The 23,245-nt window shown below is 50.8% G+C and overlaps 1 protein-coding gene across 3 annotated transcripts in view; it reads left to right on the forward strand.

The window, feature by feature from the left end:
• Window positions 1–23,245, forward strand: part of LOC130208009 (dihydropyridine-sensitive L-type skeletal muscle calcium channel subunit alpha-1-like) — a 52,432-nt gene that overhangs the window by 12,275 nt on the left and 16,912 nt on the right. For all 3 annotated transcript variants that reach the window (XM_056436857.1, XM_056436856.1, XM_056436858.1), the window contains 8 exons: window positions 6,118–6,247; window positions 6,327–6,386; window positions 6,661–6,767; window positions 6,872–6,959; window positions 21,178–21,285; window positions 21,362–21,414; window positions 22,525–22,671; window positions 22,750–22,951. In XM_056436857.1, the coding sequence (XP_056292832.1) occupies window positions 6,118–6,247; window positions 6,327–6,386; window positions 6,661–6,767; window positions 6,872–6,959; window positions 21,178–21,285; window positions 21,362–21,414; window positions 22,525–22,671; window positions 22,750–22,951 (895 nt within the window). The remainder of the gene's footprint in view (window positions 1–6,117; window positions 6,248–6,326; window positions 6,387–6,660; window positions 6,768–6,871; window positions 6,960–21,177; window positions 21,286–21,361; window positions 21,415–22,524; window positions 22,672–22,749; window positions 22,952–23,245) is intronic.

Here is a 23,245-nt window from a genome sequence, read left to right on the forward strand (position 1 = left end):
AAGGAGAGGAGAGGGCTCAGTGTCTCCTAAGCGTCCATAAGAGAGAGTGTCTCTAGGGCGCCCAAGGAGAGGAGAGGAGCTCAGTGTATCCTAAGCGTCCTTAAGGAGAGAGAGAGGAGGAGAGAGGGCTCAGTGTATCCTAAACGTCCATAAGGAGAGGAGAGGAGCTCAGTGTATCCTAAGCGTCCTTAAGGAGAGAGGAGAGAGGAGCTCAGTGTATCCTAAACGTCCATAAGGAGAGAGGAGGAGCTCAGTGTATCCTAAGCGTCCATAAGGAGAGAGGAGAGAGGAGCTCATTGTATCCTAAGCGTCCATAAGGAGAGAGAGAGAGGAGCTCAGTGTATCCTCAGCGTCCATAAGGAGAGAGGAGAGGAGCTCAGTGTATCCTAAGCGTCCTTAAGGAGAGAGGAGAGAGGGCTCAGTGTATCCTAAGCGTCCATAAGGAGAGGAGGAGAGAGAGGAGCTCAGTGTCTCCTAAGCGTCCTTAAGGAGAGAGGGAGAGAGGGAGAGGAGCTCAGTGTCTCCTCAGAGGCGTCAAGGAGAGGAGCACAGTGTCTCCTCAGCGACCTTAAGGAGAGAGGAGACTCAGTGTCTCCTAGGCGTCCTAAGGAGAGAGGAGCTCAGTGTCTCCTAAGCGTCCTTAAGGAGAGAGGAGCTCAGTGTCTCCTAAGCCCAAGGGAGAGAGGAGCTCAGTGTCTCCTCAGCGTCCATAAGGAGAGGAGCTCAGTGTCTCCTAAGCGTCCATAAGGAGCTCAGTGTCTCCTCAGCGTCCATAAGGAGAGAGGAGCTCAGTGTCTCCTCAGCGTCCTTAAGGGAGAGAGGAGCTCAGTGTATCCTAAGCGCCCATAAGGAGAGAGGAGAGAGGAGCTCAGTGTCTCCTAAGCGTCCTTAAGGAGAGAGAGGAGAGAGTGTCTCCTCAGCGTCCTTAAGGAGAGAGGAGAGGGCTCAGTGTCTCCTCAGGCCCCGTCCTTAAGGAGAGAGGAGAGGAGCTCAGTGTATCCTAAGCGTCCTTAAGGGGAGAGGAGAGAGGAGCTCAGTGTATCCTAAGCGTCCTTAAGGAGAGAGGAGAGAGGAGCTCAGTGTATCCTAAGCGTCCATAAGGAGAGAGGAGAGGAGCTCAGTGTATCCTAAGCGTCCATAAGGAGAGAGGAGAGAGGAGCTCAGTGTATCCTAAGCGTCCATAAGGAGAGAGGGAGAGGAGCTCAGTGTCTCCTCAGCGTCCTTAAGGAGAGAGGAGAGAGGAGCTCAGTGTATCCTAAGCGTCCTTAAGGAGAGAGAGAGGAGCTCAGTGTCTCCTAAGCGTCCATAAGGAGAGAGGAGAGAGGAGCTCAGTGTCTCCTCAGCATCCTTAAGGAGAGAGGAGCTCAGTGTCTCCTAAGCGTCCTTAAGGAGAGAGGAGAGAGGAGCTCAGTGTATCCTAAACGTGCATAAGGAGAGAGAGAGGAGCTCAGTGTATCCTCAGCGTCCATAAGGAGAGAGGAGAGAGGAGCTCAGTGTATCCTCAGCGTCCATAAGGAGAGAGGAGAGAGGAGCTCAGTGTATCCTCAGCGTCCATAAGGAGAGGAGAGGAGCTCAGTGTCTCCTCAGCGTCCTTAAGGAGAGAGGAGAGGAGCTCAGTGTCTCCTAAGCATCCTTAAGGAGAGAGGAGAGGAGCTCAGTGTCTCCTAAGCGTCCTTAAGGAGAGAGGAGAGAGAAGCTCAGTGTCTCCTAAGCATCCTTAAGGAGAGAGGAGAGGAGCTCAGTGTCTCCTCAGCGTCCTTAAGGAGAGAGGAGAGGAGCTCAGTGTCTCCTCAGCGTCCTTAAGGAGAGAGGAGAGGAGCTCAGTGTCTCCTAAGCGTCCAAGGAGAGAGAGAGAGGCTCAGTGTCTCCTAAGCGTCCATAAGGAGAGAGGAGAGAGGAGCTCAGTGTCTCCTAAGCGTCCTTAAGGAGAGAGGAGCTCAGTGTCTCCTAAGCGTCCTTAAGGAGAGAGGAGCTCAGTGTATCCTAAGCGTCCATAAGGAGAGAGGAGCTCAGTGTCTCCTCAGCGTCCTTAAGGAGAGAGAGACTCAGTGTATCCTAAGCGTCCTTAAGGAGAGAGGAGCTCAGTGTCTCCTAAGCGTCCATAAGGAGAGAGGAGCTCAGTGTATCCTAGAGGAGAGAGGAGCTCAGTGTATCCTAAGCGTCCATAAGGGAGAGGAGAGGGCTCAGTGTGTCCTAACATCTTGGTATCCTCAGAGGAGAGATGAGCTCAGTGTATCCTCAGCGTCCTTAAGGAGAGAGAGAGGAGCTCAGTGTATCCTAAGCATCCTTAAGGAGAGAGGAGCTCAGTGTATCCTAAATCCTTAAGGAGAGAGGAGAGGAGCTCAGTTTCTCCTAAGCATCCCTAAGGAAAGAGGAGCTCAGTGTCTCCTCAGCGTCCTTAAGGAGAGGAGAGGCTCAGTGTCCTAGTCAGCCCTAAGGAGGAGAGAGGAGCTCAGTGTCTCCTCAGCGTCCTTAAGGAGAGAGCGGAGCTCAGTGTATCCTAAGCGTCCATAAGGAGAGCGGTGAGGAGTGAGGAGCTCAGTGTATCCTCAGCGTCCATAAGGAGAGAGGAGAGAGGAGCTCAGTGTCTCCTCAGCGTCCTTAAGGAGAGAGGAGAGAGGAGCTCAGTGTCTCCTAAGCGTCCATAAGGAGAGAGGAGAGAGGAGCTCAGTGTATCCTAAGCGTCCTTAAGGAGAGAGGAGCTCAGTGTCTCCTCAGCGTCCTTAAGGAGAGAGGAGCTCAGTGTCTCCTCAGCGTCCTTAAGGAGAGAGGAGAGGAGAGAGGAGCTCAGTGTCTCCTCAGCGTCCTTAAGGAGAGAGGAGCTCAGTGTCTCCTAGGCGTCCTTAAGGAGAGAGGAGCTCAGTGTCTCCTAGGCGTCCTTAAGGAGAGAGGAGCTCAGTGTCTCCTAAGCATCCATAAGGAGAGAGAGAGGAGCTCAGTGTCTCCTAAGCGTCCATAAGGAGAGAGAAGAGAGGAGCTCAGTGTCTCCTAAGCGTCCATAAGGAGAGAGGAGAGAGGAGCTCAGTGTCTCCTCAGCGTCCTTAAGGAGAGAGGAGAGAGGAGCTCAGTGTCTCCTAGGCGTCCTTAAGGAGAGAGGAGCTCAGTGTCTCCTAAGCGTCCATAAGGAGAGAGGAGCTCAGTGTATCCTAAGCGTCCATAAGGAGAGAGGAGAGAGGAGCTCAGTGTCTCCTAAGCGTCCATAAGGAGAGAGGAGAGGAGCTCAGTGTCTCCTCAGCGTCCTTAAGGAGAGAGGAGAGGAGCTCAGTGTCTCCTCAGCGTCCTTAAGGAGAGAGGAGAGAGGAGCTCAGTGTATCCTAAGCGTCCTTAAGGAGAGAGGAGAGAGGAGCTCAGTGTCTCCTAAGCGTCCATAAGGAGAGAGGAGAGGAGAGAGGAGCTCAGTGTATCCTAAGCGTCCATAAGGAGAGAGGAGAGGAGCTCAGTGTATCCTAAGCGTCCTTAAGGAGAGAGGAGAGAGGAGCTCAGTGTATCCTAAGCGTCCTTAAGGAGAGAGGAGCTCAGTGTCTCCTCAGCATCCATAAGGAGAGAGGAGAGGAGAGAGGAGCTCAGTGTCTCCTAGGCGTCCTTAAGGAGAGAGGAGCTCAGTGTCTCCTAGGCGTCCTTAAGGAGAGAGGAGCTCAGTGTCTCCTCAGCGTCCTTAAGGAGAGAGGAGCTCAGTGTCTCCTCAGCGTCCTTAAGGAGAGAGGAGCTCAGTGTCTCCTAGGCGTCCTTAAGGAGAGAGGAGCTCAGTGTCTCCTCAGCGTCCTTAAGGAGAGAGGAGCTCAGTGTCTCCTAGGCGTCCTTAAGGAGAGAGGAAAGTGGTGGAATAGCAGGTGCGCAAATTGGATGTAGCTGCTGGCAGACCAAACAATCCCAATCTTATCTGCTGCTCCTCAACCAGAACGGTGCCTTGGCCAAGGCCGTTACTGGAACAACAACTCCCCTGAAGATCGCTGAAGTGAGAACCTCTCTCATTCCCTTCCCCCTATCCACAGACACCTGTGGTTGTTTTCTCCCAGGACCTTTCAAGGCTATCTCCATGGCAACGACCATCTTGCGGACTGAGAACTCTGTCTGTTGTGGCCTGGGGAGGACGACATACCAGAACACACACACGAACTTTCAATAATACTGATTGCATTCCTCCCCCATCCCGCCTTCGCCTGCTTTTTACCCCAGTGGGACGGACGGGGCTGTGGCTGGCGCTGCTGTGTTGGCGCGGACCGGCTGGCTGCTTGTCGGTGCTGGTTACCTTCTGCCCCAATGGATGGGCTTAGATCACCCAGTTGTTGGATTACCTCCCTCCCCTTCCTACGCAAGTCATGTCTAAAATGTATGTGCTTATGTGCTCAGGTGTTTTTCCTGCTCCACACTGTACCCCTCTCGGGGCATAGTCGGGGGGTTGGTGTTTTTTCTCGCCTTCTTCCCTCATGTTATGCTGTAATCTTTCATCCACCCTTTCTTGTAATTTCGATGCTTTTGTACCTGTACTCTGGCAAACGACAAATAAATATATCAATCAATCAAATCAATCAATCCTAGGCGTCTTTAAGGAGAGAGGAGCTCAGTGTCTCCTAGGCGTCCTTAAGGAGAGAGAAGCTCAGTGTCTCCTCAGCGTCCTTAAGGAGAGAGGAGCTCAGTGTCTCCTAGGCGTCCTTAAGGAGAGAGGAGCTCAGTGTCTCCTAGGCGTCCTTAGGGAGAGAGGAGCTCAGTGTCTCCTAGGCATCCTTAAGGAGAGAGGAGCTCAGTGTCTCCTAGGCGTCCTTAAGGAGAGAGGAGCTCAGTGTCTCCTAGGCGTCCTTAAGGAGAGAGGAGCTCAGTGTCTCCTAGGCGTCCTTAAGGAGAGAGGAGCTCAGTGTCTCCTCAGCATCCTTAAGGAGAGAGGAGCTCAGTGTCTCCTCAGCGTCCTTAAGGAGAGAGGAGCTCAGTGTCTCCTAGGCGTCCTTAAGGAGAGAGGAGCTCAGTGTCTCCTAGGCGTCCTTAAGGAGAGAGGAGCTCAGTGTCTCCTCAGCGTCCTTAAGGAGAGGAGCTCAGTGTCTCCTAGGCGTCCTTAAGGAGAGAGCTCAGTGTCTCTAAGCGTCCTTAAGGAGAGGAGATCAGTGTCTCCTCAGCGTCCTTAAGGAGAGAGGAGCTCAGTGTCTCCTCAGCGTCCTTAAGGAGAGAGCTCAGTGTCTCCTAAGCGTCCAAGGAGAGGAGCTCAGTGTCTCCTAGGCGTCCTTAAGGAGAGAGGAGCTCAGTGTCTCCTAGGCGTCCTTAAGGAGAGAGGAGCTCAGTGTCTCCTAGGCGTCCTTAGGGAGAGAGGAGCTCAGTGTCTCCTAGGCGTCCTTAAGGAGAGAGGAGCTCAGTGTCTCCTAGGCGTCCTTAAGGAGAGAGGAGCTCAGTGTCTCCTAGGCGTCCTTAAGGAGAGAGGAGCTCAGTGTCTCCTAGGCGTCCTTAAGGAGAGAGGAGCTCAGTGTCTCCTCAGCGTCCTTAAGGAGAGAGGAGCTCAGTGTCTCCTCAGCGTCCTTAAGGAGAGAGGAGCTCAGTGTCTCCTAGGCGTCCTTAAGGAGAGAGGAGCTCAGTGTCTCCTCGGCGTCCTTAAGGAGAGAGGAGCTCAGTGTCTCCTAGGCATCCTTAAGGAGAGAGGAGCTCAGTGTCTCCTAGGCGTCCTTAGGGAGAGAGGAGCTCAGTGTCTCCTAGGCGTCCTTAAGGAGAGAGGAGCTCAGTGTCTCCTAGGTGTCCTTAAGGAGAGAGGAGCTCAGTGTCTCCTAGGCGTCCTTAAGGAGAGAGGAGCTCAGTGTCTCCTCAGCGTCCTTAAGGAGAGAGGAGCTCAGTGTCTCCTCAGCGTCCTTAAGGAGAGAGGAGCTCAGTGTCTCCTAGGCGTCCTTAAGGAGAGAGGAGCTCAGTGTCTCCTAGGCGTCCTTAAGGAGAGAGGAGCTCAGTGTCTCCTAGGCGTCCTTAAGGAGAGAGGAGCTCAGTGTCTCCTCAGCGTCCTTAAGGAGAGAGGAGCTCAGTGTCTCCTAGGCGTCCTCCTGCAGCCTCTCTCTAGTCTAGAACCGGATGAGACCAGATCTTTGAGACCTCCTGGTTCTTCTAGAGCCTCCCGTCCTCTAACTTGGGAATTCTTTCTGTGACCTTGAGGTTCCGGAAGCTTTGCCATCGTATCATCAACGCAACAACCTTCACCAACATCATCCTCCTCTTCATCCTGCTGTCCTCCGTCTCCTTGGCTGCCGAGGACCCCATCGACCCCATGTCCTTCAGGAACCAGGTGTCCAGTGACCGCCTCCCTCCCAGCGGCGGCGTCTGGATATGATGTCGTTATTGATATTACAACATTGTGTCCTCAGGTGTTGGCCTCCGCCGACATCGTCTTCACGTCTGTGTTCACAGTGGAAATTGTTCTCAAGGTAATTACCTCTAAAGTTCATATTGTATATCGTATATATATATGAATAAAGGAACCAAGTAATAAATACAGGATGAATACATGAGTTCATTATTCATGGATGAATGTGACCAGGTGGACTCCGTGGATATCTGGTTTCAATGGCTTGGTGCCCATGACGAGGGTTCAGAGTGTTTCTAGAACCTTCCTGCTCACGCTGGTAGCTTTGAGGGGGTTTTCCCATATTTGTAGTTGCTAGCTTCCCGTAGCGCTCATGAGGAATAACTCTCTTCCAGATGACCACATATGGCGCAATTCTTCACGAAGGGTCCTTCTGCCGGAACTCCTTCAACATCCTGGACCTGCTGGTGGTCAGCGTGTCCCTCCTGTCCATGGGCATGGAGTAAGTGAGACCTCCTGGAGAGCTGCTCGTCTCCAGGATCAGAACCGACTGGACCGCACCGGAGCAGCTCGGCCGCGCAGTCAGCCTCTGTCTGTGTGCTCCAGGTCCAGTGCCATCTCCGTGGTGAAGATCCTCCGGGTGCTGAGGGTCCTCCGGCCCCTGAGGGCCATCAACAGAGCCAAGGGACTCAAGGTACTTCAGTCAGGAGACATCATATTATCTGAAGAGCTCAACGTCTCTGTGGATTGGACCTCACCCCGAGGTCGTGTTGGAGTTGGACAACATCACACCACCTGGACAGGACTCACTGGAAGAAAGAGCGGTAGACTTCTACTTTAAATCTATAAAGCGTTTATTCAAAATCAAGATACAAAATAGACAATCATGCGCATGGACCCAAATCCAAACCTGACACCAATGCCTTCAGGGCTGCAAAAGGGATCGCGCTCCTAGTGAGCGGCCATCTTAAATAGCCGAAACGAACAGTTCTGATTGGACAGGAGCATAAGGGGGCGGTGTCTTCTCATTGGTTCTTGTTGCCAGCTCCTGCCTCTGCCGTCCCTTCATTGGATGTTGTGGCCAGCTCATGAATATATGTAAACAGAAGAGGTGAAAAAATAGAAGAAGAGTGTTGATTCCGTAGTCCCTGTCTTGCAAGACGACTCCCTTTGGGCCTTATCTCTTCAGGGATGAGGCCTGGATTCTCCGAAGGTCGTTCACACACGGGGGGGCTTCTTCCTGCGTGTGTGCGAGGGGGATCGGTGAAAGGGGGGGTCAGTGAGGAGAGACAGTGAGGGTTTAAAGTGTCTAAGAAGGAGAATAAATGGCCCCATCTGGACCCTTTTTATCTATCCTCCCGATGAGGTAAGGACTGTGATTGCTCTTTCTAAACAATGAATACAATGAGCTCTTTCTCTAGTCATCTTCTTTGATGAGTGCAGTGCAGAAGGGGGTTTACATCAACATTCCTTAGGTGTCACTGTTATCTTTCTTTAGATCAGCTCAGACACCAGAGTGCCCTGCCGAGGTATTCAACTCTCATTCAGTGTTTTCCATCTTACACATAATATTTATGCAAACAATACTAGGCTATGCTAAACTAGAATATATATTCTTAACAAATCCCTCTTTTCACATCCGCTGGATGTGAACCCTTATTCCGGGAATATTTATTTCCCTTCCCATGCCAGATCTTCATCTTACGTGCCATGGTCTGGATGAACTTTATTCTCTTTGCCAGGCGCCTATGGATCTCCCTGTCTCCGGCTCTCTCCCTAGCATCCGGTGGGGGAAGGAGAGGGGCTGTCTCCCTCTCGTCTCGCTCTCGCTGTGCCCAACGGAGAACCGGAGGGGAAGAAGGCGGGTACTGAGGCCTGCTTGTATGGAGCTCAAGTCCATTTTGTGACACGCTTTCCCATTCTTTCATCCCATAGAAAGTTGGGGCTATGTCAAAGGGACAGGGAGCGCCGGTACATATCACAACATCCATACCCAGAGTTATCTGTAGGCCAGAAACCGTGGAGCACTGTGTTACCGTACTAATGACCGCCCAGTCCTCGACTGCTTGGTATGGCCAGTTGTACTGTCTGACCTGAAGTTTGTCCTTCTTGGCGTTGCCTAAACTGAGATCCCATAGGATCTGCAACCCTGTGAGACTGTTTGCGGGAGGGTAACCAGTGAAAAAGGGATGTGTGATAGCCCAGCGTTGTAGGTACTGATAATTCTCGTGCCATATCGCGTACAGTGGCTCTGTCTCGATACCTGCTTCTCTAGGTGAGAGTCTCATTCGGTTCGGGATGGGAATAGGGGCGTGGCTCCTGTCGTGGCACCCGACCCACCCAACTAACTCTTCGATCTCGGGGGAGTCACAGGGTCTGCATGTATTGAATCTGTAATGTGTAGGTGTGGAAGGAAAGAGGTGAAATTGAGGGTGGTTAGGCTGGCCCGGGTCTTGCACTCTGACGGCCGATGATGGGGTGCAGGCTGGCAGCCTGAAAACTGGTTGACGATCCTGTCCCCGCTGCATCCCATCTGCTTCAACCCTGGCTGGGTCAAAGTCGTCTGCCTCGTCCTGGTCTGCAACAGCATCGTCTGCTTCATCCTGGTCTGCGAACATCGTCTGCTTCATCCTGGTCTGTGACAGCATCGTCTGCTTCATCCTCGTCTGCGACAGCATCGTCTGCTTCTTTCTCTGTGACGTCGTCTGCGTCCTCCTGGTACTCCTGGTCCTCGTCTGTGATGTCTGCTCCCTGTGGGTCAACGTTGTCCATGGCTGTCGTCGGGTCTTTATCCGGTGGTCTCGAACTTGATCTCGTCCGGATCGTCCTGGTCGGCTCTGTTGTTCTTCCTCCGCTGGTGTCGCATGGGTCCTGGATTCGACATGACTCTCATGGGCAGCATCGTGGGTGGTAGAGCGTGCTCTTCATTGGCTCCTCAGTCTCTCAGCCGGGTGATGATGGTGTCCGATGCTCCTGTGGGCAGCTCCTCATGGCAGGTCCTCACAGCAGGCAGTCAGCACACGATGGAGGTCGATGCTGGAGCGTCAGGTGTAGCTGTTGAAGAGAATGAGAAAACACAACACAACAGCCACTAGGCCGGCTCTATATAGAATGTGACACTTGACTATGAAAAATTGTATTTTAATTTCTATATTTAATAAGTATCTAATACTTTCTAGGCTTGAATTGCAATCTTTAACTGAGTCGGAGGAACAGCTTCTCACCCGTGTGGGAGGAATCATCTATTAAATGGCCATCCGTCGTCAACAGAGTCTCAATTACTTATCCAATCCAATCTAACTTTATTTATCTTTACTGGTTATGATAAACGTAATTGATCCTATCTGTGGCCCTTGACTAGGGCATAGAAATATTCAAATCCTACTAGGATCTGATAGCAGGCAGGTATTCGTCCAGCACCCTCCTCTCTCGTGCCTTGAAAGCATCATGGAAAACAAACAGTCGCACCTGGTGGTGCAGCTAATGGCAAGTCTCACACAGTGAACAGCTGATCTGCAAATGTACAATGTGTTATACGGTGCTCCTCTCTTGGTGAAGCCTCTCACCTGGAGGGCGCTGTGAAGTCCTATGACTTCAAAACACCCTGTCCACCTGGGCTCAGTCCACTTCCCATGTGAACCTCGAGTCTTACCCAGTCACCTGGTTCCACTGATGACTCATCAGCTGGCTCCTATTGGGCTTCAGCAACCTATTTGGAGAAAAACTTAGATCTGGTCAGTTATTAGTTTCCCCAGAATTTTCTCTGAAATATGTCAAGTCTAGGACTGTCTCCTAACTCTTTGTAGACCGCATGGGTCTTCATGTCAATAACTCATGGGAGAGAAATGTTCTCCCTCCTCTGAGGATAATTTAGCCATCATTGTCTCAATTGCTTCAATTGTTGATTAGCTCTCGACTATCACCTGTGATTGGGCAATAGACTGCTCCGTGTGAATGTGCTCTCTAGAAATATTTCTCAACTTCTTGTAGGTGTTGGTTTGACTTCCAGCCGTTTCCTATAGTGGTTTGCGGGGGGGCCTTCTAGCAGGGCTATCAGGATCCCCGATACACCTACGGAACGACCTCTGTGGCATCAACATTTTTCGATCTGATTGTGTTTCTGTCAATGTCCCTGTTGGACAGGTGGCTGGGGCACAATGTGTCAGGTGGTGTCAAGGTGCCTCTGCCTTACCCTTGACCTGGACCATGTGTGAAGTAACCTCCTTCACTTCGTACAGACCAGTCCACCTAGGCTCAGTCCACTTCCTCTTGTGAACCCTGACCCTGACCCAGTCACCTACTTTTACTTTGGTTGGCTCTGCTGCCTCCTGATCGATCGTCTGGGCTCGAACAACCTGGTTTGAGAGAGCTTTTGGTGAGAGAGAAATTAGAGCTTTTATGTATTCTGACATTTCAATTTTACAGACATCCAGAGGTGGCATATGACCTCCATCTCTGGGTGGCTCTGGCATACTTCTTCCTGTTAACAACTCACTTGTTGACGTCTTCCCCCCTGGTACTGCTCTCATGGTCATCAGTACCTAGTGGAAGCATATACATTTTCCTTTTAATCATTTGATTGGCTCTCTCGACCAATCCTTGAGACTGAGGGTGATATATATAGACCCAAACTTGTAGGTTATGCCCAGTGCATATCAACTTTCCCCAGCAGTTTGTTGTTAAAATGTGTTCCGTTGTCGGACCTGATGCGTCTTGTAACTCTGTACCTTGAGTGTGTGCATGTGTGCACTATATGGTGTGATCAAACACTGCAAGTTATGTGTACAGGAGTGGCGGCTCTTCGAATCAGTCGACGTTGAACCCCATCTACTATCACCACAACTATGGAAGGAACACAAATAAGATTGCATCTTTTCATTTATCAAGCATATTTATGATTTCAAAAATTATTTTATGATTCTCTGAGTCCCTGATTCTAAACCTGCTGATATCTGATCTATTAGTCTGTACTTGTCTGGCCCTCCTCTCAATAGTCTGTCCTCAACATAGATTGTTGTGTGCTTCTATCCTCTTTTGAAATAGGATGGAATTCCTAAATCCGTCCTTTTCAATAATAATAATCTTAATAAACAGTCAACCTCTAGAAGAAAGAGAGAAATAAAATAAAAATGCTTGCGTCTGTCAATCAATGCAGGAGAACCATGTCTTGTCTGAACTCACAGCGTCATCATTGTGCTTGGGTAAGGAATGTCATAATAAGTCGGCCTAATTATTAAAGAACGGGTTACACATTTATTTATTGGCCCCAAATCAAGGCCCATTTTCCAAGTTTTACGAAATTTAATTAATTAATGTATTCCAGGAGCCCTCGTCCTCCAGTACACCTGCCTATAACAACCATTCTATGATTTAAAAATATATCTAGTCTGTTCCATCCTTAAGGGATGCTGGTGATGATTAAATTGGAATCGCGCAGTTTTAACTCTACCTCTATGGGAGCTATCAGAATCAGTCACACATCAGTTCACCCTTCAGTCCTAAAAATGTCTGAAAAATAAGTTAAGCATGTTGTCAGTATCCCCATGATCAGTGTTCTCTACTATGTGTGTATCTAAGCATGTGTCTCTAATATTAACTGGACCTCCGATGTGTGTGCAGTTCTTTACATGTTCTCAAATGTGGAGTAATGCAAGTGTTCATTTTGTTTGTGCACCCAGTCCGTAGCATCAGCCTCTGCTTTCACCATTGTTCTTCTCTGTGCCTCCACTCTGGACAAACACTGTGATGTGGAGCTGCGGTGTCAACGACTGCATTCAATCTGCAACTCTGGTGTTCATTCACTGGCGCTGCTACTCCTTGTTCAGTGCATAGATCTCAAGCCTCCACAGTTGGGTCTTCATGAACCTCAATCTCGTGTTGCAGGCAGTCCTCAGGATCTCAGATCTCATCTTGTATCAAGGAGGAGTTAAGGGCACAATGTCTTTGGTCCCTGGTGGCGAGTAGGGATGCAGGACTTTGAACCAAAGTCTCCACTGCTGGCTGTTGTCATGCAGAGGTGTGATGTCATCATCATCTACTCTGTCCCACCGGACCCTTTGCTTCCTGTTCAGTGTCTCTTTAGTCTCCAGTTGAATCATTGGGTGACTAGTGGGTGTGGCACATTTCTGTTCAGTGAGTACAGTTCGCTGTCAGCTGTTGGATCTGGGCACGCCTAATTCTGTGTCTCTGGTCCGGGCCTGGTGCCGTGGATCACTGTTGCCTTGTGGCTGTGGCTATGTGTTGGGTGCTTGTTATGGCGGGGTTTAGACATTATGAGAGTACTGAAGTGGTTCTGACTGAGCCTGCTAACCCTGTGGTGGATTAGGACAAAATTAGCTCAATGTCCAGCCTGACTATACTTAAAAATTATTAATGCTCGGCTAAAGCCTCCGTTGCCCCAGTAGTTACTCCTCTTACTCCTGAGCGGGCTTCTTTTATGCATATTATCTCTCTGTTATGGGCCCCATTTATGGGCTGCTGACCCACCTGTTGTGGGACATAAGGTTTGAGGGAACTAAGCTTGAAGCGGTGCAAACGTGGCTTGCTGTGGCTGTTGATAGATCAGTGCTTATGGATTTGGAGGAGGGGCTGGATACAGACTATGATGTATTGTGGTTGTGCTGCTGTCTGCTGCAGAGGGGGGGGCTGTTGAGGGGGGGTCTGTTGCTGTGGAGGCTGCTGCAGGGAGGGGGGCTGTTGTGTGGAAGTCTGCTGTTGTTGTTGTACAGGGGCTTCCTGGGGTCCATTGTAACCTCCAGGTCCTCCATAACTTCCTCCTCTGTATCTTCCTCTTCCTCTTCCTCTTACAGTTTCTGGCACAGTGCCCTGGCTCATTACAGTAGTAGCAATTGTATGGGCCTGTTCTCCTGCCTCCTCTACCAGGTATATAGTTGGGGTCGTTATGGTGTCGTGTGTCATCAGTCTGTCCGTACCACCCGTTATTCAACGGCTGGGGAATCATCTGTGGGGACCATGTGGGTTGAGGAGGGTAGAAAGGAGGAGGGGGGGGGGCAATTGTTGTTGTACTGCCTGCACGACTGTAGCTATTTTTTGATCCCTGCATGGATTCCAGTACGCTCGCTAACTGTTCTTGTGTGGCTACCAGCTGCTTCTGTACTTTGTCATCTTTGGCTATTTTAGTGTTATCTGCTGCGATTTTCTTTTCATTTTGAATCTGTAGTCTCAGTAGCTCTAACTTTAGAGTTTCTGCATTAGTGGGCTCTGGGACCTCTGGAGCTACGCTTTCTAGGAAGTGCATTACATTATCAGTCCACACTTCCTGGGACAAAATTTTTAGTCTCACTACATTCTTTAGCTGAGCCTGCACGGTGTCTGGCAGTCCCTTAATGACCATGGCTCGATACATCTTTCTGGTTGGGGGTGTTTGTGTATGTTCCTCTCCAAATGCCTTTCTCCATACGGCTTCACTCCTGGCCATAAATGCAACTGGGGACTCTTTTGTGTTCCAGGAAAAATCCTCGACTGCGGTAGCTGTGTGTTTACTGGGGTATTTTCCTCGTAATGCTCCGTAGAGTGCTTCTTGGAATCTATTCTGAATCATGCTATGTGGGTTTTTCTCTGTAATCCCTATCTTCTCCCAAATTGTTTGAGCGGCTGCTGTACCCACACATCCTGCCAGAAAGCGGCGAAAGTCACCTAGAGCCAAGTCTGTTCCAGTAATGGCCACTTTAAGTGCTGCAATCCACTCATCAGCCCCGTTCATCAGGGGGGGTAATGTCGCCAGTACCGCTGTTGTGTCTACGGGTGAGTATGGAACATAATCCATGACCCCTGCGGCATGCCCGGGGGCTTGCACCAAAGGGAGTTGTGGGACAGGTGAAAGGTCAGAAAAAATGGGGTCCCTGTAAACAGGTGCGCCCTGCGAGCGTCTTCTTCCATACTGATGACCTGACCTGGTTCTGAGGGGGGAGGGGTCAGGGGGAGGGGAGAGTTCAAGTCTGCCACACACATTGTAGCTGACAGCATTACCTAGTGGTGAGTCACCTGCTCTAGGCTGGTCATCATGCTCTTCTGGCTCACTGTCTCCCTCTGCTGACCTAGTTTCGTCACTTTTGTTTCTGTCACTATCTGATTTCTGCTGACTGTCTCTTTTTCCTCTGATTTCTCTCTCTCTTTCCTGTCTATCAAGTTCTTCTATCATTAAGGTCAGCATCTCTCCTGTGAGGCTTTGGCGCGGTTCAGGCTCCTCGTCTAAGCTGTGTCTCCTCTGGGGGCGTTCTCTATTGTTTTTGGCCAGCTTTTCTCTCTCAACCTCGACTGTTGTTGGTGTGCTAGTGTGCTGTGTGATTGGATGGCTTGTGCCTGTTTGAAGGAGGGCTCTCTGTTCACGCTCACCTTGTGCTTGTTGGTTACTTAGTGTTTTTTCTGTATGTCCAGTCATGTCTTCCAGTCCTTCTGTTGTCCCTGACAAGTCGCTTAGTCTCTCATTGTCATCTGGGGTTCTGGATTTAAAGTCTGCATTCACCTGTCCCTGCACTGCATTCAGTGTTACGATGCCTGAGATGGAGGCCTTTAGTCCTCCATCTGCCACTTCTATTACCGGCATCTGTATGAATGGGTTGCTTGAATGATATGATGGAGGCGCTGTCGGGCCTGCTCTGCTGTCTATTTTTAGATCAGTGTTCTTTAGGTTTGGGTATAACCTGCTGTCCTGCTGCTGAGCTTTCTCTACCCTGCCGTCTCTTATGGATTTTGTTTTACGTTCCAGTTCCTCGACGGCCCATTGTTTGACCTGCTTCTCTTCCTCAGCCTCTGTTATTTCTACTTCAGCCTTTTTACGGGTTGAACTTGTGCTCACACCCTTTTTTATCTGGTTATATCTGTCTTTTGCATCTTCTACATCCTTGTCTATGCTTTTCCTCATGCTTTCTCTTTCTTCCTCATTGGGGAGAGAATTGTTTGGTCTTAACCATCCCCTTTGTATCCAACTTCCTTCTACTCTTTTGAATACTTTGCTTACTTCTGCCCACTTCAGGCCTGCTCTGTCCTTCACTCGTTCTTTCAACCAATCTCGCACTGTCATCTCTCCTATGGGTGGGCTCGTCATTATGTGTTGTTGTGTTCTTTTATCTTTATCTGGGTATCTGCAAATGTCCGTTTTCTGTTAATATTAAAAATACGTATTTATTAAAAACTATGTTTCAGAAAGAAAGGTGATGTTCACACACTCTATCAGCTTATGGGGAAAAAACAAAACATTTGCACATCGCATACATAGGTAAAGAAAGGTGATGTTCACACACTATCAGCTTATGGGGAAAAAACAAAACATTTGCACATCGCATACATAGGTGTCAGTTTCTTAACAGCTCATGAGAAATTGATTACTCGTACGTCCAACGGACGACTGTAATAATAACCACTGTCTTTTCTCAAAAACAGTAAACCCAAAACTATCCTTTGAAACCGACTAAAATAAAAACCTCAGTTTTGAAACGGTGTTTGAGAAATCAATTACTCGTACGCCTAACGGCTTTACTGTAATAATAACCACTATTGTTTCTCAAAACCAATAGTAAACCCAACACTATATCTTATCTTTAAAAGGAATTCTTTTGTCACTGTTCTGCTCTCGTGCTGCTCTCAACTTAGCTCGCTCTGGGATCCTGCCGTAGCGGCGCGCGCAGCTAAGTGGAAAGGGAGGGGCGGCTCTGTCTGTCTGTGACGGCGCGTGCGCTCCGCGGGAACGCGCAGCCGCTCGTCTCCTCCTCTCCCCCTCCTTGTTTACGTTTTCTGCTCTTTTTTAAGCGGAGTTACCTCTTTGTTTCTCCGTATCCTCCTCAATCTCAAACTCGTAACTGCTTTTAAACGTAGTACATAATCGCCATACAATGTGTTCTTTACTCGGCAGCGTGCCTTTCAAAACAATAAATCCTTATTTATCACTCGTGAAATTCAACAGGCTAGAGCTTGCGTTGACACCGTGAGGTTTCGACTCTGCTTTGTTGATTCCACTTTGACAACACTTATTCACCACCGGTATTCAACATTCATTCACAGTTTATGCATTACACATGTGTTTAATTTCTACGCGGCCCCGGTTTCTTTCAGGGTTCGACTCTCCAGCGTTATTCGCCGGCCTCACTTCTGTTAGAGGGCTTTAAACTACGCGACCCCGGTTCCTTTCGGGGCCGACTCTCCAACGTTACCCGCCGGCCTCTCTTCTATTAGAGGACTTTAAACTACGCGACCCCGGTTCCTTTCGGGGCCGACTCTCCAACGTTACCCGCCGGCCTCTCTTCTATTAGAGGACTTTAAACTACGCGACCCCGGTTCCTTTGGGGGCCGACTCTCCAACGTTACCCGCCGGCCTCTCTTCTATTAGAGGACTTTAAACTACGCGACCCCGGTTCCTTTGGGGGCCGACTCTCCAACGTTACCCGCCGGCCTCTCTTCTATTAGAGGACTTTAAACTACGCGACCCCGGTTCCTTTGGGGGCCGACTCTCCAACGTTACCCGCCGGCCTCTCTTCTATTAGAGGACTTTAGTGTCAAACTGTATCGTGATTTCCCTTTTTACGCTTTATTTCTATTAAAATCAAGTCAAACAATTTTGCAGTTTCAATACTCACTTCCAATACTCCTGATCAAATTTAGAGTATTCAATCTGACTGATTTAAATGAATAGGTTCAGTCCTACCTTATTTTGTACACCGGTGTTTTGATCAGGGTTCTTGGAGTGGGCCTTGAACGCAGTGGTCCGTCCGGGGGTCTCTCGTGCTCGTCCTTCTCAGGTCTTCTGGACCGGATTTCACAACCATTCTCTTGCTACCATTTGTTGGAGTTGGACAACATCACACCACCTGGACAGGACTCACTGGAAGAAAGAGCGGTAGACTTCTACTTTAAATCTATAAAGCGTTTATTCAAAATCAAGATACAAAATAGACAATTCATGCGCATGGACCCAAATCCAAACCTGACTACCAATGCCTTCAGGGCTGCAAAAGGGATCGCGCTCCTAGTGAGCGGCCATCTTAAATAGCCGAAACGAACAGTTCTGATTGGACAGGAGCATAAGGGGGCGGTGTCTTCTCATTGGTTCTTGTTGCCAGCTCCTGCCTCTGCCGTCCCTTCATTGGATGTTGTGGCCAGCTCATGAATATATGTAAACAGAAGAGGTGAAAAAATAGAAGAAGAGTGTTGATTCCGTAGTCCCTGTCTTGCAAGACGACTCCCTTTGGGCCTTATCTCTTCAGGGATGAGGCCTGGATTCTCTCCGAAGGTCGTTCACACACGGGGGGGCTTCTTGCCGCGTGTGAGTGTGTGCGTGCGAGGGGGATCGGTGAAAGGGGGGGTCAGTGAGGAGAGACAGTGAGGGTTTAAAGTGTCTAAGAAGGAGAATAAATGGCCCCATCTGGACCCTTTTTATCTATCCTCCCGATGAGGTAAGGACTGTGATTGCTCTTTCTAAACAATGAATACAATGAGCTCTTTCTCTAGTCATCTTCTTTGATGAGTGCAGTGCAGAAGGGGGTTTACATCAACATTCCTTAGGTGTCACTGTTATCTTTCTTTAGATCAGCTCAGACACCAGAGTGCCCTGCCGAGGTATTCAACTCTCATTCAGTGTTTTCCATCTTACACATAATATTTATGCAAACAATACTAGGCTATGCTAAACTAGAATATATATTCTTAACAGTCGTGAGGCTGATCTCTGAGAAGGCCGAACCCCCAAGAGGAGAACGTATTTAAAGTTCTATTTCATCCTTCCTGACCACCAGAGGCGGTGCTTAGCACTGGATATCTTCCGTCTTGCGCATAGCAGGTCGAGTATTAATAACGACAAAGTCACCCGTGACCTCGGATGACCCGCCCACCGGGTATAAGTTCCGGTGTCATCCCGAGACCAGTCCTTTTTCATCTTCTCGCAAACGCAGGCTAACGGAATTACTACGTTAGCATCAGCTAAGGCTGAAGTCTAACTGAAGCTCGTCGCGGGGAGCCTTGTGACCAAATGGTCGGAGTTGCGATCCGTCGCCCTCCAGAGGCTGCGACGAGCTCTCCTCCTCCGAGGCGGACCGGAGAACGCACGGGTCTTTCTCGGTCTTCACCAGAGCGCCTTCACCGCGAAGCTTCAATCGGGTGAGATCGAATACAATTGTTGTCTATGACGGCATATCCCACAGGAGCAGAGCTCTCGCTCCTGCTAACTGTGTGCTAACGGGAGCACGTCCGCTCGGTGCTGCTACACCGGCGCGACCGGCTCTCTGTAGCGGTGGGATAGCGTGTGTGTTGACTTTGGTAGCATTGCCGCCGTGCATAGCTAGCAGAGTGTGTCCACTCAGGCTAACGGAGCCTACGCTAAATCCGACAGCTACCTCCTGTTCCACAGGACCTCGGCCCAAGTAGTGGAGCGCTCTCGCTCAGGCTACTGGTGGGCGATTACAGCGCTAACGAGAGCGCGTCCGCTCGTTGCGGCTGGATGCCACACTGCTACACTGCTACCGGCTTCCAGTGAGCAGAGCGTCCCGCTCAGGCTCACCGGGGGGACGCTAATGGTGTGTTCACACCGGACGCGTCAACATTTTGACGCGCGTCGAGATTACATGTTAAGTCAATGCAAAGCTGCGTCGAAGCTGCGTAGCTGCGTATTTTCCAGCGAGCAGCGCGTCAGACGCGTTTGAAGCAGCACGAACAGAGGGTTTGTCTCGGGGCGAACTCAGCGAACAGCGCGAACAGACGCAGCTCGTTGACGCGCGAGTTCAAATTTCCCAACTCTGGCAGCAAAGACGCGTGAGTCATAGTTGCGTCAGCCAATCAGCGTTGAGCAGCTCCGCTCGTCATCGTCCTGCCGGTCGAAAAAATGGAGGAAAAGATTATTGTCGCCGTCTGTGGGCACCCCGAACTTTATGACACGACTCTTTATGCTTCCCGAAACCGGAGCTATAAAGATGAAGCGTGGGACGACCTGGTACGTTTTGAATGTATGTATTTGCTTTTATTCTCGCTATTTGTTGTACTTTACTATCAACCAACCGCCGGCAGATGTGTTTCATGGCAGGAGATCTGCCGCCGGAGGTGGAAAAGTCTCAGAGACACGTATCAAAGAGAGAAGAGAGAGAGAGCAGCGCAGTGGGAGAGCAGCTCGGTCCACTAATGGAAGTCCTCTGCGGTCCTGTCGTTCCTCGACCCATTTATGACTCCGCCCCCGACGCGTCCGACGCGTTTGGTGTGAACACACTTTTTTCGACGCGCGTCGAGACTGCTGCGTCAGATGCGTCGAGAATTTTTTCGCCGCGTCCGGTGTGAACGCACCATAAGGAGGCTATGAGTCGATACTGATGCATCCTGCACGTGTACCTCCATGACATCGCCGCTGTTGCAGCTAGCAGAGCGTCTCCACTCAGGCTAACTGATGCCACGCTAACGCTGACCGCTACCAGACGAGTGAAGTGTGTCCTCACTCTCACTAGACATGCTGGGTTCTGACCCGTGCTCACGGGATCAGCGTCTACAGTAGCGCAGAGCTCTCGCTCAGGCTTACTGGGAGGCACCCGTAAGTACAGTGGTCATACTAGTGGAGAGGGTCCTCGAAGAGACCTGCCCTCTCACTGCGACTGTTTCCACAGGACCTGCTCCCCCGGAGCACAGTGCTTTCGCCCAGGCTACTCGTGGGATGCTTGTAATCACAGCTACTGGACTAGTCAGGCGTGTCCTCACTTCCTCTCTCTAGAGAGGCTGTTCTCTAAACTGTTTTCTAAAACTGCACGGAACCCGTTAACCCACAGTAACAGAGTGCTCTCGCTTAAGTTTACTGGTAGGACACCAGTAATCACAGCTACTGTATTGAAGAGGTGTCCTCGCTCTAGACGGGCTGTCTCCGTCCTGCTCCTCAGCACCTGGGCCGCAGTAGCAGAGGGCTACTGCTGCGACCCTAGCTGCTACAGCTACCGTACGAGTGAGGGCAGCGGTGGCTCTCCCCTCACTAGACGGGCTGTCTCTGTCCTGCTCCACAGGACCTGGGCTGCAGTAGCAGAGTGCGCTCGCTCTGGCTACTGCTAGGACCCCAACAGACAGGTCAGGTCAGCTCCAGGCCAGCCGACCAGTTACAAGCGCCGGCTAGGAGCCGCAGGGGCTCCCCTAGCAGTGCAATCGGGCATGCTAGCTTATAGAGTAGGTCTGCTGACCGCAGAACTAGCTCAGATAAATCGCCACCCTAGTGCAGGGAGGACTGAAGCATCAGATCCACCCACGGCTGATCCATTCCCAAGGGAGGACATCCCAGTGGCAGTGTCCACCAATCTCCTTACTGGAGGACAGGGACAAGCGGCCCACCCACGCTTCTGGGCCTGGTTCCCATTCCTCAGGCCATAGCCCCTTGTAGGGGGCAGTCGACGGCCCCATCGGGTTCGTCATTCGCAGGGCACAGGAACTGCTGGATATACAGCAGCCGGAACCCCACGTCACGCTAGTGCATTCTTCAGGGGCATTCCCGGCCCTGCCACCTTTTCAGTCTCCCCTCCAGAGACTGAGGGGTTACCATCTTACGACAGATCACCGAACCTCGGCGTCCATGCAGGACACGGCCAAATGTGGCCTTCGTCCCATGCCGTCCATTGAGCTGACTATCGCATCCATCGTTTTCTCCCCAAGGGGACTCCGAGGCCGGAAGATATCCAGTGCTAAGCACCGCCTCTGGCGGTCATCCAGGATTCATAGAACCATAGTTACATACGTAACTTGCGGTTTACCAACACGATGTGATTGGCTTACAGGACTGCTCCGCCTCCGATTGGTTCATCGTACACGCCTCCAATCAGCTGATGGCGTGTGTGGCCCTCAGAGACTTGTGAATGGGCCGAGTGTCGCGTGTTACTGACCCTCCTCTGAGCTCCATGAGCTGCAGCTGGTCCTGACCCCGATGACCTCTGTGCGTCTGCCTGCAGCACGTCGTCCAGTGTGTGTTCGTCGCCATCAAGACCATCGGGAACATCGTGCTGGTCACCATGCTGCTGGACTTCATGTTCGCCTGCATCGGAGTCCAGCTGTTCAAGGTGAGCAGGCCGAGACGCACGACGGACCTCGTTGCTTAGCAACGTAAACGTTCTCATGAGACGTGTTCTCCTCCAGGGGAAGTTCTACGCCTGCACGGACCCGGACAAGATGACCGAGGAGACGTGCAAGTGAGCGCCAGGTCGTGATGCGTCAGGCCTCCTGGAGACCTCCTGGAGACCTCCTGTAGACCTCCAGTAGACCTCCTGGAGACCTCCTGTAGACCTCCTGGAGACCTCCTCCTGGAGACCTCCTGGAGACCACCTCCTGGAGACCTCCTGTAGACCTCCTGGAGACCTCATGTAGACCTCCTGGAGACCTCCTGGAGACCACCTCCTGGAGACCTCCTGGAGACCTCCTAGAGACCACCTCCTGGAGACCTCCTGTAGACCTCCTGGAGACCTCCTGGATGTAGTGTTATGGAATAATAGGGTTTGAGCCCGTTGTATCTCCAAGTATCTTTATTAGCTTTAAACATACATAACACCGTGACTGACTGGATTCGGGTAACTCCAAGAGCGGACTGACGACTGTACACGCCCCCTCCCCTGATAACACATGCCTTCGTATCACTCCGCATGTCTATAAAGTAGTACCATTACATTACACTGGAGACCTCCTGTAGACCTCCTCCTGGAGACCTCCTGTAGACCTCCCGCACACGGACCTGGGGGGTCCGGGTGCGGGTGGTGGGAGTCCAGGATGAGGGTCCGGTTCATGTTACCGGCAGAAGTCTATAATGGTTCCTCTGGACCGCTCCCGGTCCACCGGGTCTGTAGACCATGCAAAACATTCAGACCGTGCACACCAGGCCTCCATCGATGATCGGGTGAGAGGGCTTGGAGGCTGGGACCAGGAGCAGGACCAGGGACCAGGGATAAGGGACCAGGGATAAGGGGCCAGGGGTCAGGGGTCAGAGACAAGGGGCCAGGGGCTTTCTGTGGTTTGATGGCACAGGGAACCCGATGGACCCTTTCCAGCCTCTAAGTTGTGCAATGGAACCTTTAAAATCAGTCAGAGACTTCAATGTCTTTCAGGATTTATTCAACAGAAACTTTGAATGATTCTATTGGACAGAGCTGCTGCTCACCGATTGGTCAGTAGGTCTGAGAGACATGCAGAGTTCCATACATTACAATGACTACATTCATGTTTTAAATCTTCTAAAGTAGTGTTGAAGTCGTTTGGATCTCTGGATCCTGATTGGAGCTCTGAGCTGTGTGCCCCCCGCTGTGATCCAGAGGCTGGTACATCCGGTACCAGGAGGGGGCGCTGCATGAGCTGGAGGTCCACCCACGGGAATGGACCAACGCCGGGCTGAACTTTGACAACATCCTCAACGGCATGCTGGCTCTCTTCACCATCTCCACCTTCGAGGGATGGCCCAAGTGAGTCCTCTTCATCCGCCACCGCGTCTACAGCGCAGTGGAACAGCTTGACCTTTGACCTTTGTGTCACGTTCCTAGGATACTATATAAAGCCATTGATTCAAACTTGGAGGACAAAGGCCCGATGTACAACAACCGAGTGGCCATCTCCATCTTCTTCATCATCTACCTCATCCTCATCGCCTTCTTCATGATGAACATCTTCGTGGGCTTCGTCATCGTCACCTTCCAGGAGCAAGGAGAGCAGGAGTACAAGGACTGTGAGCTGGACAAGAACCAGGTGAGGAGGTCACGACCTCGTGGGTCTGACCCAGCAGCAGAACTTCTGTTCATGTTCTGATGTCAGACACTGAACCACACCTTCAACCCGTCAGTCTTTAGGGTCAGTCTGTGCGCTCTGGCCGTGATTTATATTCCCACAGAGGCTCCAATTTAATGAAAAAGTAGAAAGTATTAGACTCAATAGTATATTTGAGTATGAATAATAATAATCATCTTCATCAACGTTGAGAGCAAAGAGTCATGAAACAAAGCAAGAGAAAGTTCTTGTTCTCTTCACATCGTAGTCTTGAGG

Source organism: Pseudoliparis swirei, chromosome 18 (assembly GCF_029220125.1).
Source record: "Pseudoliparis swirei isolate HS2019 ecotype Mariana Trench chromosome 18, NWPU_hadal_v1, whole genome shotgun sequence".
In the NCBI taxonomy this organism is placed as follows: Eukaryota; Metazoa; Chordata; class Actinopteri; order Perciformes; family Liparidae; genus Pseudoliparis; species Pseudoliparis swirei.